The following is a 17,500-nucleotide window of genomic DNA, read 5'->3' as shown; positions in this document are numbered from 1 at the left end:
ACTTTCTCCTCATATTCCACTTCAACTCTCTTGCCGATCATTGCCTCTCCCAACTTTTTCCTGGATGACTGTGCCTCGAGTCTTGCCTTTTTATCAGGAGGTGTTTGGTCCAAATGCGCTTTAGGGTCATTTTGCGAGCCAGAGGTTCCTCTCAAACTAAGGCGAGATCGCTTCCTCTTCTTCTGCCTCTTCTCTCTCTCTTCCTGGCTGCTGGTTTCGTAACTGATATTAATGTTTTGTTCGTAAGCTACGATCTTCACGGCATGTAGCCGGTCTTCCAAGTAGATATTCTTCATCAATACTGAGATATTGCTACATCCCTCACCGATGGACTGGCGGTTTAAAGACTCAACGGGATTGTTGGTATTCGCTGTAGATTCCCAGTCTTCAGTATCACGTAGAGTGAATGCCTTACAAAACATCTTAAGAATTCGGTCCCTAGACCACCATTTGACCCAGTGAGCAGATCTCGACCATTGACAGTTATTAATTTGATTGGAGATTGCAGCTAGTTGTGGGGAGAGCAGATGTTTAGCATGAATCACGCTCTTCTTGCCACAAAGAACGTCAAATGCTAGCCTAACATCAGCCTGTTGATCAACGTCCTGGATGGCATGACCTAAGTGACGAAAGATGCTATGCTCTTCTTTGCTTTTAGTAACGATATCGCTGACACGGTTCACTGAAGTTTTCCAATGAACCGTGCAGCCACGCATGATCTTCTCTGTCACTTCCGTTCCCATGCTTCTTTCAAAACCATTGTACTCGGCCTGGTCAAAATCCACCATTATCTGGCGAAGGTTATGACCATTTTTAAAGGAAGGGTGCATTTTTGTGACATGGCCAAATACTTCGCATATGGCTGTTGCATAAGCATCGCCATCCTGCTTATTCAGAAGAACTCTGGCCACTGCGTTGTAACTCAACGTTATTTCGTTGAATGCTACCATATTTAGGAGGTATGGGAATCCGCTATTATTTGTGTACGTTATGTCTACGTATAAATCCTTGCTGTCCTTCAACAGCTCTGCTTGATATGGGGCAAGGAAAAAGGCAAAATTTCTTGATGGTGACAGCAAATACCTACCTTCTATTTGGTATTTCCCCATTTTTTCATTTACTTTAACGAGAAATTCTTCATCGACAGATTCGTGCCGATTCTCATACTCCTTCCTGAAGTCTTCAAATTCCAGCACTTGTACTAGAGGTATGATATTTGGGTTAAGTCTAGATCTTCCTTCTAGTACCATCTGCCTCTCTCTCCTAATCCTGCTTGGATTTGATGCTGCAGGAGATTTTTCCGCAGGAATGAAACCAATGCCATGACCTTTCTGGAGTTGTTTCGTGGTGAGGGAGCAATCCTTTGTAACTGCTGTTTGGATGTCGAGTTTTACAGCTTGCGATATGACGTGAGGTGCTGGTTTCGTGTGGTTATGAGTTGTTCCCGGTAGGCACCCAATCCACCTTCTTCCGTCATCCTCAACCGGCCACACATAGACAATTTGCGCGAGGCAGTTACCTGTTACCTTTAGGGTGTGTTCTGCGGCATGTTCTTTGCATTTGCTAAGCCTTTGTCGGTTGCTTACAGTGTAGGCACAACCTTCAAAACTGCAAATTTTTACGCCCTCGCAAAATGCACGCCTGACCCATACCTCGGTGTTTACGTTATCTATCTTCAAATGCACCTTTTGAGTAGATGTCCCTCTCTTTGTTAATTGACAATCATCCCACATAAAATGTGGTCTTTGGAAAGATCCAATCCCAGTTTTCTTTGGATCAGGGCAGTGTCCAATTCGGTCAGAGGGAACATCGAAACCGGGGTATTCGTAGGCTGATTTTTCTTTGACTGCAAACCAGTTCGTGGACTTTGCCAGTTGCTCTCTTATCTTCGGCAAGTAGTGTTTGTTTCTGTACACAGCATCTTTATCGTTATTTACTCTTCTGGCAACTACTCGCTTTTGTTTGGTATCCTCAAAACTGTCTGGATGAAGTACAAATATGTCATATGGATTCGAAAGGAATGCTGTTCCTTGCTCTGTAACCGAATAAGATCGCGAGGCCTTTGTGAAGTTCTGTCCACGATTAATATTGAATGAAATTTTTATTAAACCGAAATGTACAAGTTGGCGTAAATGCGTTGACCACCATTCCTTCCTAAGCGGTATACCATCCAGATGCGATCCCTTGGAATAACTTTGCGAAGCATCTAAGTGGTCTTGGATATCAGACGAGGTTATCCAACCTCTCTTAGAACCGCGCAACCAAGATATCACTTTTTCCTCGCTGACTCCAGACTTAATTATTGGTAGCTTTGCTACCTCTTCCAGTGCTTTAAGCAGAAGAGCGGCAGTTTCTTTGCAGTTAAATTTCTTGGCTGAAGAAATGTCACAGCTGGAACAGCACTCACCACTAGCGGCCAACTCAAATACCTCTGTGGACTCGAAATTCTCTAATAGACTCTTTCGGAGGCAAGTCCCAGCCAAAAAACCATACAGCCATTTCCAGCATTGTTCATATTCTGATTTCTTATCAAGGATTTCTTCCCGAGAGCATTCCTTTATCCAATAGATTAAACGCTGATCGTCGACGCTTTCATTTACCATAATAATACCGTCTGAGGACTCGCTGTTTCGACCTGCACGACCAAACTCTTGCACCAATACCGCCATATTTCGCATGCATCCAATTCGCAAAACAAGATTAACGTGAGGGTTGTGGGTTCCAACTTCGTACGATTCAGTAGCGATAAGGACCTGAAATTCTTTGTTACGAAATTCGCTGTCCACTTTGTTCTTCGCTTCACTTGGCATCCCGCCGTGGTACGCTTTTACTTCTTTTAACCCAGCCTTTATCAAACCCTTGACAAGACGTTCGACATCAACCTTGAAATCCATGTAAACGATGGCGTAGTCATCCTGTATAGTGTCCACTAAAGTTTTGGCCACTCCATCCCACATATGATCGCGTTCTCTTCTATGGACGGTTTGATACTGCTCAATGTTCAATTTGGTATTCTTTTTGTTGACACTTCCCCGAATAAGAACAGGCGAACGTAGATAATTTTTGGCCAGATTTTCTAACTGTGAGTCAGTGAGCGTTGCAGTCAGCGCCATGATTGGAATTCCCGAAAAATCGTCTTTAAGCGTCTTGAAGCTATCGTAACAAGCCCTGAATTTGGAGCTTCGGTCAAACATTTTATGTACTTCGTCTAAGACCAGCATCTTAACAACTGATTTCATTTCAAGAATTTCTTTCTTGACTTTGTTTGCAAAATATTCAGGTGTGGTAAAGATCAAAGGAGGTAATTGCTCTTTGTCACAAGAGGACAGGGATTGAAGAAGAGCTCCACCGGACGAGGGTCCTAAGGATGAACACTCAATACCATGCAGCTTTAGATTTTCCACATGTGAATTAATCAAAGAGATTGTCGGACATACCACTACGGTTGTGAGTTTATCGTCAAATAAGGAGGGTAACTGAAAGCAGACGCTTTTTCCACTTGCCGTAGGCTGAATTATTATCGAATCGCGGCATAATTCAACGGCCTGAATGGCATGCGTTTGGAATTGTTTCAGTGAAGAATGTCCAAATCGAGCTAAGTATCCCGTCCATAACGTTTCCGTTGTTTTATCAGGGGCAGCCATTTTTGATGGGCAACTCCATGGCTCTCCTTCCTCTGAAGCGTCTTTTGTGTCTTCTTCGATCTTTTGATTGTCACATGGAACAAAACGTTCGCAGTCATTCTCCATATTGGTTACACTACATTCCATTTCACTTATAGAGTCTTCGAGTGCATTACAAAGGCTTTCATTCTCCTCTTCGTCCTCCATGCATAGGTACGTGTCTGTTAGTTCTGGACCTATTTCAGAGTTACTAGGATGTAATAAAATGTCTATGCAGCTTTGCACGTTCCCAACTCCAGAATTTTCCAGTCTCATTTCCATCCACTTGGCAAGATGGGATACGGCCTTTTCAACTGATGTGTGATTTATTTGTACCACTGCTGCATTTTCGTTGCCACCAACGCTTTTGGGAACACAGTGTGTATCGACTATGGTAAAGTTTGCGGTGGTATCCGGGTTAATTCCGCTGCCTACAAAAAAAGAAAAAGGAGGACAGGTGTATACTGCTTGAGCAGGTCTTCGCAGATGGAGGACATTCAAACCTTGACGCAGAGACTCTTTACCCTCTGTTGTTGCAATCCCAGATGTTGACGCCATTACTTGCTCCGATAGCAAATTTCTGCCAAAACTGCCTTTACGAGATAAAATTTGCAAGGCGTCTTCGACGGTGTACCTGGAAGAGGGGTCCCTTACATCATTTATTAGCTCCGGAACCGATAAAATTATCTCCTCGATTGCTTTTTGTAAGATGTTTTTGTTGAAGGGAAGCTTTGCCCTTTTTTCGTTTTTTCTGAACCACTCTGCAATCGCTATCGAGTTGAAAACACATGCATTAGTACCGTCCAACATCTGTACTTGAGCAGAAATGTCTGCCGTTAAATCTGAATCAAACTCAGTTCCTTCTCTGGCACAGGAAGCAGTGATATCCCCGAAAGTTTCCATTACCGAACCCTGGTGAATTGACAAATTAAGTATGTGGTGCTGCACGTCGTCCGTGTTCTCCGGAAATCTGAACTTTACATCTTCCGCTAGTGAGTTGCTTGATACTTTTGGATCAGTGATTTTAGGAGAGGAAATTATGGTTCGTATACTTTCGAGTTCACGAACAATAGCTAATGAGGTTGGCCGTTCCTTAGGATTTTCAACCCAGCATTTCTTGATGAGGTCAGTGTAGCTGTCCAGTACTTCAGGTGAGAGACCATCGAGATAAGAAGGCAAAGTGGGACGCTCGTTGGCCAGCACCTTGGAAGGGATGAGCATCGGTCGACACTCTCCATCCCACGGATTACTCCAACTGGGCACAAGGAGCTCCACCAAGAACATTCCAAAGCTGTATATATCACTCAGCGTAGATGGTTTCCCCCCCTTCAAAATTTCAGGTGCTACAAATGGCATGGTACCGCCACCACGGGATAGTTCCTGCGAAGACATTTGAGTCGTTATTACCTCCTTTGCATCCAAAATGCTTTCCCCGAAGTCGCCAATTTTTACCTCCATCTTTTCAGCGTCGCCGCCAATGAAGACATTTGAAGACTTAAAATCACAATGCACGCATCCAGCTTCGTGCAGATAGGACAATCCTCTCGCTGCCTCCAGTGCCATGTGGAGCCTCACTGCCCAAGGTACTTCCTCCAACTGTTCGTCTAAAAGTTGCCGGACGTTATTCACTTCTATAGTTTCTCCGTCGGCATTATCTATCACTTTGCCAAGGTACTCGCTAACCAAGGACGAACTACCGGTTACCCTTCCAAAAAATCGGAGTACATTGGGATGACTGAGTTTTGTTAATACCCGCGCTTCGTGATCTAATTTCCGGTGCGATTTCCTCGTTAGAGGGGCAACGAATTCCTTTATAGCAACTACATGCTTAAATAATTCTTCTTCCTTGTATTCCCCTTTGTAGACTCTGGAGGTGGAGCCACTTCCTATGAGGTTACTACGCTCTATAGTTACTTTTTCCGAGGGTAAAGTGATCGATACATCCCCTCCCGCAGCAAACAAGTCTTTAATAGGAACAGAGCAACCTATAAACGAGATAATCAGTATTAGGGAAATTCAATCGTGAACCTTACCACTTTTCTATCACAGACGAAGTGGGCACTTGCGAAGGGTTGGTGAAGTACAATGTACAGGTAAAGGAACATTAATTTATCAGCAAATATGAAAATACCTTTCTCCTGGTTAACAGTGCAACGTCTCTTGATTTTTTTCCCTCTCGCACGCTAAATGTCAGTCAAAGAAAAGTAACTAATCAGTATGAGTTAGTGCAGAGCTCAATTAATATTGTAATCGCATGACACCGATTAAAATTAGCCCTTCCCCTCCTAAGAGGGACTTTATAGATTTTACTCTATCTAAAGCCAGAAGATTTTACTTGTCAAAGGGAGACTTCTTGGGGGTTAAAAGGTTAAGGATTATTTACCGTTGAAAATAACCTTTCAGGATGCAAGAACTGATTGCGAAAAATTACGTGTCTAAAACAGAAGGGGAAATTTTCTAAACGCTGCTGACCTAAAAACCAAGAGATGCGCTTCAAACATGACTTTGGAACCCTGCCTTTACAGCGTTTAAGATACCCATTTTTTCATTTACCAAGCAATGAGATGCTACGCGGTACATCTGTTGGTTTTGTTTTTCGAAAAACATTCCGCCAAAAAAACCTGTCCGGCTGTAGTGGTTCTTAACAATTGAAAAACGCATCCACTTTAAAACTGAAGTTTTATGACAATATCAAAACGCTTTTCAAAAGAACAAATTTGTGGGGTACTGTCTTCTATCAAGTTTGTACGTGTTTCTCTCTATAATGGTATCTCTAATGCGTTCTTTTTGTGTTGAGCAGCATCATCTTTTTTTTAACCATACCGTCGGCGGCCATGCAAGCCTATGCAAAGTTTTAGCAGTTTGCTCAAGAAAGATCTTTTGCCCTTCCTTTTTTCTCTGGAACATTCACCCCCTGGAGTATCTATTCAAGTTGGCATGTGACTTTGATACACTTTGAAGAAGATGAAGAAATTGTCTGCTGAAAACAAAGACATCTACTCAAATGAAAGTAAAGGCCAATCAGGAATGATTACTTTTGTCTTCAGACCATTTCGTTCTTTTCAGACAATATTGCGAGAAAAAAAAGCATTATCCTTCGACCAAGTATCATTCAGTAATTGTGCCCAAAAACATTGCAAAAATAATGTCAGACATACCTTTGTTACGGAAGATGCACCACTTTGCTCTTGAGCGATCTGAAAACACATAATTTGTTGTATGTTAAGAAAGATAAGCTACGGCATGTCACGTTAAAAGGCTAACGGAAAAAAGCCAAGTAAATTAAAGGCACAAAGGAGGGCATATATTTCGTTAAGGATAGCTGTACTTGAATACAATGAGTATTTCCAGCTGTCTTATTTTCCTATTTCTGGAATATCCATTCGCAGCGAACCCCGTGAAGTTAAGTTGCTGCTTTTTATAACCTTTTTCTAAAATTGTATTCGTTAGCATCTACAAGGTGCGATGAAGGGCTTAGGGTCTGAGGGCTGGCCTTGCGAGAAGGGTAGTGAGGGGGAGAGATTCAATGAAATGTATCCAAAGGTAGTCATTAATTTAAAAATCTATCTCTCTTAAACCTTTTGCTCCTAAGAGTGACTTTATAGATTTTTGTCTGGCTAACGCCGGACGATTTTACTAATCAAACGGAGACTTCTTAGGGGTTTAAGGGTTCAAAGGGTTATGTGAAAGAAATGTCGACCTATGAATAAAAGGACAGAAAGGTGAAAAACACTGGTGATTTACAAACCTCACGATACGTATAACGTCCAAGTGGTAAACAAGGAAGTCCTGAGCAATAGTCTTCTTGTTCCCACGATTCAAATATTGGGGGTTTCTTTGCCTTGATCTGAGGAGGGAAAAAGATCAATTTTCTACGCATCTTAAAAGGTTGCTTAGTATGAGAATCACGTGACCTTTCAGGGGCAAAGGAGACAATTAGGGTTTAACCCCATTATTTATTCTAGATAACGAAGGTAGTAAATACACTATGGACTCGGTGAATGCAGGGGCTTAGCTTGAATTATCATATCAACATTCACCGTGCATTAAAAGCTCTCTCTTTTCGGTATTTCGGAGAAGGCAATCCACTCAATAGTAAGGGTGGCCCTACCTTTCTCGTCACGTTCGTCATGCTAGCATTTGCTTGTTTGTCAAGAAGGAACTCTAGCTAGCGAGCCACTGGCCACTTCAGAAGCCCTCATCCTAGATTTCCCTTACGCCGTTATCAAGAAATTACCCAGAATTCGTTTCAGGTGTGAACTTGGAACTTCTAATCAAAACGCTAAGAAATTGAGCAGGTAATTGCAAAAGAAATTAATAGGGCAGGATGTAAAATTTGTTGCAAATGTAGAATTCGGGGGACGTTCTTTATGTTGAAATCTTTAAAAACAAAAATGCAATTCTTTTGCAATCAGCTTTGCAACAGCGCTTCAAGTTCATCGAAGGCATTATGCCGCTCAGAGCTGTTTTCGAAAGATCAACGTGCTCATTTTTATGCATGCGCCTTACCTAGAAGACTCTTCAGCAAAAGTTGAATTCAATCAATCATATTTATACAGTCGAACCTGTACATAACGGCCCTGTATTAAGCGGCCACCCTCTCTTAAGCGGCCGCGGCTACCCTGTAGCAGTCCTATGTTTGTCTTTCCGACGTTGACCTGTATTAGGCAGCCATCCTTGAACGGAAAATAAGCCACATATCACTGATCTTACGCGGTATCTTATCATTTAAAATGCGATCCATCATCACTATAAAGAAATAACCTCGTTGACGCTTGCCAGATGTCCGCAATGTGCTGAAGTACAGTACAAAGTTACGAACGCAAAAAACATTTTCGTTTTGAATATGCTTCACTCTTTAGCTAGAAATTCCTCTAATTCTTACTCTATTTCTACTTTAACTTGGACAGTTTTATTGCCTATTGTGCTACTTTTAATCAGCAAAATTTCCGTAACTGCACACTGAACGAAACAACCATGAAATGACGCAATCGATGAGATATTTTGTTGTGAACTGTAAGTCATAACAATACAGTACCGTGTACAGAAGAAGAGTAGAGGGCAACCACGAAATTTAAATTCTTCATAAATACTTGACAATTTTTTTTTTATTGAATATAATTCGTGAACGTGCGGTCGGGAATCCTTCTGCGATAGAAGGCCAGACTGCTAACATCTTAACTTCGCGAACGGGAACGATTTTGCTGGAAATTCGAAAAGTATCTGAGGAGTCTCTTGGCCGAGACGAAACGCCACGTCATACCAGCCACGAATTGTAAATTCTTCACAAGTACTTGACAATTTTTTTTTAAAGGAGTTTAGCTCGTGAAAAAGTCTCTATCCTGCAAACTGCGATAGGTTTTCATCGAATTCAAATACGTATTGTGACAGGGAAATACTTTTCAAAACTCTACAAGGTTTTACAGAGATCGCGTGCACTTTTCGTTTTTCGAGCGAGTGGGAGGTGTTCACGGCATTTAACAAATAGGTGTGACTTTTTTTCAAGGGTGTCTGATGCTGAAATCGATATAAATTTTTTATTTCGCTCTTACGCACAGTTGCTTCTGACTGTAATTTATGAAGCGTGACGTTTGGATGCAATCAAATGTGGTAAATAAATCTTTTCCGTTCGTGCAAACGAACTTCTCTTTCCTACAAACCGTAAACGAACCTTTCCTTTCCTGCAGACGAATTCTCGTTGAAACAAGCAAACAAAATTGACATGGAATTTTGCTTAGAGACCTTGGAGAGTCGCGGTTTCACTTTGGGTCGTGCTATTCGCCGCAATTACCACTACAACAGAGCTCCAAAATCGCCCAAGATTCGTTTCCAATCATGTCTTTTGCACAGTAATATAAACTGGACATAGAAATCAGAATGGTAGATTTGCAACATGTTTCTTATTTCCACTTGAAACTTACCCCGATTGATCTCCTGTCTTTACGTTTCCCTGCTAATCCAGAGGTGTCCATGCAGATGAACTCGCCAGGAACTTCTCCGTTTTCAGCAGCACTCTGAATCGTAGAAAATAAACGTAAGTCAAAACCAATATGCGAATCGCCTTTGATGATGAAGTGATGAACGAACCGTTTCCCCTTGCAATGAATTCCTGATGGCATGGATCATGGCGCGTTTTTCGTTTTCTGTCTGCAAATGTGACCACGAAGATGTTCCTCCACTAACAACCTCAGCATACGACTTGATACACTTTTCGCTTGGCTGAGAAAATGCCATGTCTATACAATTAAACGCCAACGATTATATTGTAAAACGAAAGGGAAATCACTGTAACAGCTAATCGCGAATCAACGTGTACTGCTTAAAACAGACAATGAAATAAGAGACTGAGAAATTAACAATGAGAGGTTGTAATAGGCCTTATCACGGTTTGCGACGCCATCTTGACGGGTAGGCAAAGCGTTCAGAAATTACAGTGTTTGTATGGGAATCCGATAGCAAATAACTTCTTCCAAAATTGAATTTTACACAATTTGTGAATCAAAACGTTAAAATACTAGGTAGAAGATTGTATTCACCAAGTTTGAAGTCGCTGAGCTAATTTTTTAAATTTTCCATACATTTGTCTTTAAATTTGTGTGCCGCGAACCGCTTCTAGACGGGTGTTTACCCATCCAGAGTTACAGACGAATGTGTGGAAAAGTCAGAAAATAACAGAGCGTCTTCTAGCCAAGCTACATCGTTCAAACTTTGTCAATACAAGCGTCTACCTAGTATTTTAACGTTGCGATTCAGAAATTGTGGAAATTTCCATTTTGGAAGAAGTTACTTGCTATCGGATTCCCATACAAACACTGTAATTTCTGACCGCTTTGCCTACCCGTCAAGATGGCGTCGCAAACCGTGATAAGGCCTATTCGATAACAGCAAACCAATTTCAAATGGCGTTCACCACGCCCATGACAAACCCGGGGATTTTTGAAAAGAAATAACAAAGGTGACAGAAATATTACACATTAAGGAGTGAATTTATTTTGCACAGAAACAGAAGAAAGCGGAAAAAAAATAGAAGGACATCGTGAAGTTCGTTTCACTAGGATATCGGTTTTTTTTGTTCTTCTCTCTCATCTCTTGTCTTCCCTTTTCTCAGTCTCATCAATAGGGGTAAGTTTCAAGTGGAAATAAGAAACATGTTGCAAATCTACCATTCTGATTTCTATACCCGCTTCATACTACTGGGCAAAAGACATGAAAAAACAAAACATAAAAAACAATCGCAGATTAGATCAAATGCGAGTATCGGATTCAGCCCGAAACTATGAAATGTGTGACATAATTATTTTTCGATAGAAATGCGAAAATAGATTTTGCACTCAACTAATTGAGAAGGAAATGATCCCCTTATACATTCAGACGAACCTTTCGCACTTGATTAATCGCGAAATCACCGAATCCCCCTCATATATTCAGACGAACATTTCGCATTTAATTAATCGCGAAGTCACTGATCCCCTCATATATTGAGACGAACATTTCGCAGTTAATTAATCGCAAAGTCACTGATCCCCTTATATATTGAGACAAACATTTCGCAGTTAATTAATCGCGAAGTCACTGATTCCCACATATATTGAGACGAACATTTCGCATTTAATTAATCGCGAAGTCACTGATTCCCTCATATATTGAGACAAACATTTCGCAGTTAAGTAATCGCGAAGTCATTGATTCCCCATATATTGAAACGAACATTTCGCAGTTAATTAATCGCGAAGTCACTGATTCCCTCATATATTCAGACGAACATTTCGTAGTTAATTAATCGCGAAGTCATTGATTCCCCATATATATTTAGACGAACATTTCGCAGTTAATTAATCGCGAAGTCACAGATTCCTTCATATATATTGAGACGAACATTGCGCAGTTAATTAATCGCGAAGTCACTGATTCCCTCATATATTGAGACGAACATTTCGCATTTAATTAATCGCGAAGTAACTCATCCCCTTATATATTGAGACGAACATTGCGCAGTTAATTAATCGCGAAGTCACTGATTCCCTCATATATTGAGACGAACATTTCGCAGTTAATTAATCGCGAAGTCACTGATTCCCTCATATATTGAGACGAACATTTCGCAGTTAATTAATCGCGAAGTCACTGATTCCTTCATATATTTAGACAAACATTTCGCAGTTAATTAATCGCGAAGTCACTGAATCCCTCATATATTGAGACGAACATTTCGCAATTAATTAATCGCGAAGTCACTGATCCCCTATATATTTAGACAAACATTTCGCAGTTAATTTATCGCGAAGTCACTGATTCCCTATATGTTGAGACGAACATTTCGCAGTTAATTAATCGCGAAGTCATTGATTCCCCATATATTGAGACGAACATTTCGCAGTTAATTAATCGCGAAGTCACCGATTCCTTCATATATTTAGACAAACATTTCGCAGTTAATTAATCGCGAAGTCACTGATTCCCACATATATTGAGACGAACATTTCGCAATTAATTAATCGCGAAGTCACTGATTCCCTCATATATTGAGACGAACATTTCGCAGTTAATTAATCGCGAAGTCACTGATTCCCTCATATATTGAGACGAACATTTCGCAGTTAATTAATCGCGAAGTCACTGATTCCTTCATATATTGAGACGAACATTTCGCAGTTAATTAATCGCGAAGTCACTGATTCCTTAACATATTCAGACAAACATTTCGCAGTTAATTAATCACAAAGTTACTGATTCCCTAATATATTGAGACGAACATTTCGCAGTTGATTAATCGCGAAGTCACTGATTCCCTCCTATATTATGACGAGCATTTCGCAGTTAATTAATCGCGAAGTCACTGATTCCTTCATATATTTAGACAAACACTTCGCACTTAATTAATCGCGAAGTCACTGAATCCCTCATATATTGAGACGAACATTTCGCAGTTAATTAATCGCGAAGTCACTGATTCCTTCATATATTGAGACGAACATTTCGCAGTTAATTAATCGCGAAGTCACTGATTCCCTATATATTTAGACAAACATTTCGCAGTTAATTAATCGCGAAGTCACTGATTCCCTCATATATTGAGACGAACATTTCGCAGTTAATTAATCGCGAAGTTACTGATTCCCACCTATTTTCGCAGTTAATTAATCGCGAAGTCACTGATTCCCTTATATATTGAAACGAACATTTCGCATTTAATTAATCGCGAATTAACTCATCCCCTCATATATGTTTAGACGAACATTTCGCAGTTAATTAATCGCGAAGTCATTGACTCCGTAATATATGAAGACAAACATTTCGCATTTAATTAATCGCGAAGTCACTGATTCGTTTATGTATGTGAAGGAACATTTCGCAGTTAACTAACTGCAAAGTCCGTCGCTTCTGTAATATGTATAGAGAGACATTTTTGCTAAATTTCATTTGTCTCTATAGAGTGACATAAATGCAAACTTTGCAATTGTAAAATCTCTCCACGCAAACGTGAAACGTGCTCGTTGCATGTATCTTTGTCAGCCATATTGGCGGGATACTTCGAGCGGAGTCTGGTAAGGAAAATCTGATTCTCGCACTTGGCAATTAAATTCGGCAGTAATTAAATGCGACGTCTAAATCAAATGGCAAACTTTTTTTAATCGAGTCGACTAAAATGAGTATTCGATTCGGCGCATGTAAAATGCGACGTTTAAACCATGCCTAATTTGCCAATCATCAGTATCAATTAAACGACTTATATAAACAGCTTGTTGATTCGAAGTGCGAGGGATCCACTGTACATCTAAATGAATTCCCGATCGGATACAAATATCAAAAATCCCTCTGGCCATTTGTGCAAACCTAATTTCATGCTGCCCACTTCAACAATCTGAGCAGCTACTTGGCTATCCGTAAACCACTTAACATGTGATCCAACACTGAGGCAAATGATTGCAAAGAAACTCAACAGACAGTTCTCTCCACATTGAACTTTGACCTCTCTCGTTCTCCGACCACGTTTTGTGGCACACAAAATCATTGTTAAAATCAGTAATTGCTCCACCTCCGGTGGAACTGGCGTCAGAATACACAAAATAACTTGGTACCTTACTTACAAAGCAATACCTAGTGTTGATATTAACCATACTTTCCTTCCAAAAATACCGTTATTCCTTGCAGTAATCGTCAAGAAGGGATATAGAATCCCAATTATACCTGCACGCGGTGGACAAGACACAATGTCTGGTCATTATCCTGCCAATGTTACCAACTACAGGCCAGGTAGAGATAACTTGACCTGTGAAGGAAGACAACTCTCTCACGGTAACTTTGAAATCGGCTTCAATAATATGATCAATTGAGTTAATGATCTTAACAATTCTCCTTTCCACAATTTTAAAAGTACCTAATGCAGCATTCCAGGTAATACCCAGCCAGTCCAATACTTGGGTGGGTTCCCATACCGATTTATCTTCATTGACAACAAAACCTGCGTTGCACAAGTCCGCCCTTACAGCCCGGGCCTTAATGAGACAACTTTCTCTATCCTGAACAATCGCCCAACCATCATCCAAGAAGATGGCCTTACAAAGACCCTGTACTCTCCAACTTAATTAATGACTTGCTGACATGGCGCAAATCGAGAATAACCTCTTCTTACCGCATGGTTGTTCAGAAACTGACAAAGGATTTACAACAAAAGGCTGCTCATTAACCAAACGCACCCGGTCTGAATTAAGGAGCTCAAGAACAGCTTGATCCACAAAAACAGCATAAATACGAGCCGACTTATTATTTTTCAGTTTTACGGCCAACGGAAAACTAATGAATGGCAGTCTGTAGCCATTTTCAATAATAGACAAAATGAAATCCGGAGCACCTATAGATCTGCAGAAAACTAAATTATTCTTCAGATTACCCTTAACACGTAATGAATGTTAGCTTTCAAGTTCGTAATCCTGTGTAAACTGATGTACCTGCGCCAAGGCATCATCATTGCTTTTGTTGAGCTGATTGGCCTGAGGTTGGCTTGTTGTAGGAGATTCCAGGGAAAGAATTGTAGCTAAGGGGCTGGTAACTTCCCGGCCAGAACAAGGATTGGCAGTCCTTAGCCCAGTGTCCAAATTTGCCGCATTTGAAACAGCGGAAGAAGTCGCCAAAAGCGTCTCTACGGCCTGAAAGATAAAGGCAATGACGATACCTGTAGTAGACGGGAGGTGGAGGGGACGGGGGGGGGAGGCTTCAAGCAGAAAGATGAATAAGCTGTACATGTATGAAACCTCAAGCGTGAATGGTACTCAAGAGACAGCGGAGGGTATAAATACTAATAACTGGCCAATCCTGACATACATGAAAAACAGAATGCACAATAGTGGGTGCGGCAGGTGTGAAATGAAAACACCGCAACTAATTACTTGGAATACCAGCGGAAAATATATTAAAGTCCATCAGTAAAACTCACTTTTTGGCCTGGAACTGACAAAGTTTTTTTATGGTTTCTAATTTTAGCGTGATTCCTATTCGCTGGGTATTGACAGTTGACTCTGAAATGGCTTTTTTCCTTTTCCATTCATGCGCTGAGGGTGTGCTTGTTTTCTTTTAAAACTCGTGCGGTTCAACAAAAATTCATTGCTAAACTGGTGAATTCCAAAGTAAATTTTACTCGAAAAAGCGATATCGCACTCATTGCTTTGTGATTCATGCGATATCGGTTTTTAACGTAAATTTTACCATGGAATTCACTACAACAAGTTGCAAAATTGTTGAGACACTTTCATTAAAAAGCACCTTTTCTAACTTCCAATGCCCGCCGTATCTAGAACTTAAACCTTTCATTTGTCTTTCTAGCAACACTGATAAGGGCGGGAGGGGGGCTGCAGTGTGAAAGATAAGAGGGAAATTAATAACGCCCCAAGAAGGTGAAGTGTCTCCACTATTTTTGCAACTTGTTGTAGTTAGGCAACGAATTTTTCTACAGAAGAAAGCAAAGAAAATGATTTTATAATTGTTAAAGCAGCAACCGGAAACATCAAACGCGGACAATTCGGACTTTGTACTTTTCCTAACCCTACATGCAGTAAGATTAAATAACCAGGGAGCTCCACTTTTAGGCTTGGCTTAATCTATATATTAGATTTTCGCGCTATAGAAAAGAATAATGAGAATATATTATAATGGAAACGTTATTCAAGTTTCTTCCAATACAGTTGAAAATTTCTCTACGTATAGGCAATTAACAAATCGCTATACTTGAAATTAAGCGATATACTTGTATACTGTATTTGCAAACGAGTCAAATAAAATTTGAAAAAAGAACAAAAATTAAAGTTTTATTAAGCCTGGGCTATCCAAAATCTTATTTCTACGACAGAAGATAAAATATGTCGCTCTAATGGCTAGATTTATCATTTTTTGGATTATATAGCGTTCTTGCTCTTTGTGAATGCCAATGTCATTCATCATTACTTATAAGAACGTTAGATAATAATAATAATAATAATAATAATAATAATAATAATAATAATAATATTAAGTTGGCACTCCTTCCCCCTCTTTAACACCCACAACCTGACTTCCTGTAAACGGGTAGACATGCACATTAGACTACCCGACTACTTTGTGTGTATTGGACAACCCTCTTTTATATCCTTAGAATATTAGAAAAGAAAACCACAGACAGTCATGCATACGGTGAAAACATAATCTCTATACCCACCGATCAATTATTATTCTTTTTTCTCAGTTAACTTTGTCATTTTTTTTTGCTATCGACTACTCCAAACAATTAAGGGCCCACTGACGTATTTTTTGGGGTGCGTTGCTAAGGATGTAATGGTTAAGTAATTTGACAGAATTTGGCATTATTTTGGTCAGTTTCCAAATTTGTAAACCAATGACCCTAAATATGACGTCATTATGCCACGCCCATGGTCACGTGACCAATAAAAGAAAACTCTAAATTTGTCTCGTGCTAGGCGATTTGGGTATTTAATCGATGATAATTTGTATTCGTTTTTGCATCCAGCCAAGCATGGTTTTCTTTTTATTTTGAAAAATGTTCTTTTTAAAGACATAAACGATACTGAAATACCCATAACTTTTTCAAAAAAGATGATTTTAAAAAATCAATGCTTAGCTATATTCTGTATTTGGGGATGAAACGTGCCATGTAAAAAAAAAATTAATTCAATTTAAAACCGCCGGAAATTTAGCTTTTTTCTCAAACCGGAAGTCAGTTCGTTTACGCATGTGCAGTTGATCTGAGAACAAGCGCGAGGAAGGGCGAGGAAAAATCTTCGATGGAAACAACAGTTTGTGGGGTGACCTTTGCTTGTGAGGTTGCTTGTGAGTGGGTTTTCTTGTCAGCTCATGATATGATGACGTCACTTACCGGAAGTAACATTTCACTTCCTTAGCAACGCGCGAAAAATCCGTCTGTGGGCCCTTAAGGACGTTGGGAAACCTGTGTCAACGCAAAGAGTACTGGGGACGACTGAGAAAAGTCATGTCTCTCTCAATCTCGTACCCAGAGTCCTCGGGCTTTTTGGCCAGCGGGTGAGCGCCCGGAGAGACTCTGGGATAATCGACTCCATTTTCCCAGAAAACGTGGGTTCCGGTCTTATGACGTATGGTTGAGTTTAAACGGAAGCAGAAAAGAGAAAACCGTTAACAGTAGAAATGGCGGGTTGAAAGTGTTTGAGAAACAAAAATTTTAGCCTTACACACAAAGAAACTGGAGAAATGATCATTGGCTTGCTGTAAGAGCAAGTGAAGATGAAACCTCTGACGCTTTCGGTGAGTGTATTTTTGGTTTTTGGTGTTTCAGCGTACATTCCACCGTACAGAATGCAATGAGAATACCATCG

General features: G+C 40.3%; 1 protein-coding gene across 1 annotated transcript in view; it reads right to left on the bottom strand.

Annotated features, from left to right (window-relative positions):
- The window catches only part of LOC138055509 (uncharacterized), a 9,968-nt gene extending 142 nt beyond the window's left edge, over positions 1 to 9,826 (bottom strand). The window contains exons 1-5 of the mRNA XM_068901428.1: positions 9,584 to 9,826; positions 7,411 to 7,509; positions 6,821 to 6,859; positions 5,794 to 5,845; positions 1 to 5,647 (exon numbers count right to left, since the gene is read on the bottom strand). The exon at positions 1 to 5,647 is cut by the window's left edge and continues 142 nt beyond it. Coding sequence (XP_068757529.1) covers positions 1 to 5,647; positions 5,794 to 5,845; positions 6,821 to 6,859; positions 7,411 to 7,509; positions 9,584 to 9,781 — 6,035 coding nt within the window. The 5' untranslated portion in view covers positions 9,782 to 9,826. The remainder of the gene's footprint in view (positions 5,648 to 5,793; positions 5,846 to 6,820; positions 6,860 to 7,410; positions 7,510 to 9,583) is intronic.
- Between the last annotated feature and the right edge of the window lie 7,674 nt (positions 9,827 to 17,500).

This window comes from Montipora capricornis, chromosome 7, assembly GCF_036669925.1.
Source record: "Montipora capricornis isolate CH-2021 chromosome 7, ASM3666992v2, whole genome shotgun sequence".
Classification (NCBI taxonomy): domain Eukaryota; kingdom Metazoa; phylum Cnidaria; class Anthozoa; order Scleractinia; family Acroporidae; genus Montipora; species Montipora capricornis.
This window is presented reverse-complemented; position numbering and strand designations above follow the sequence as displayed.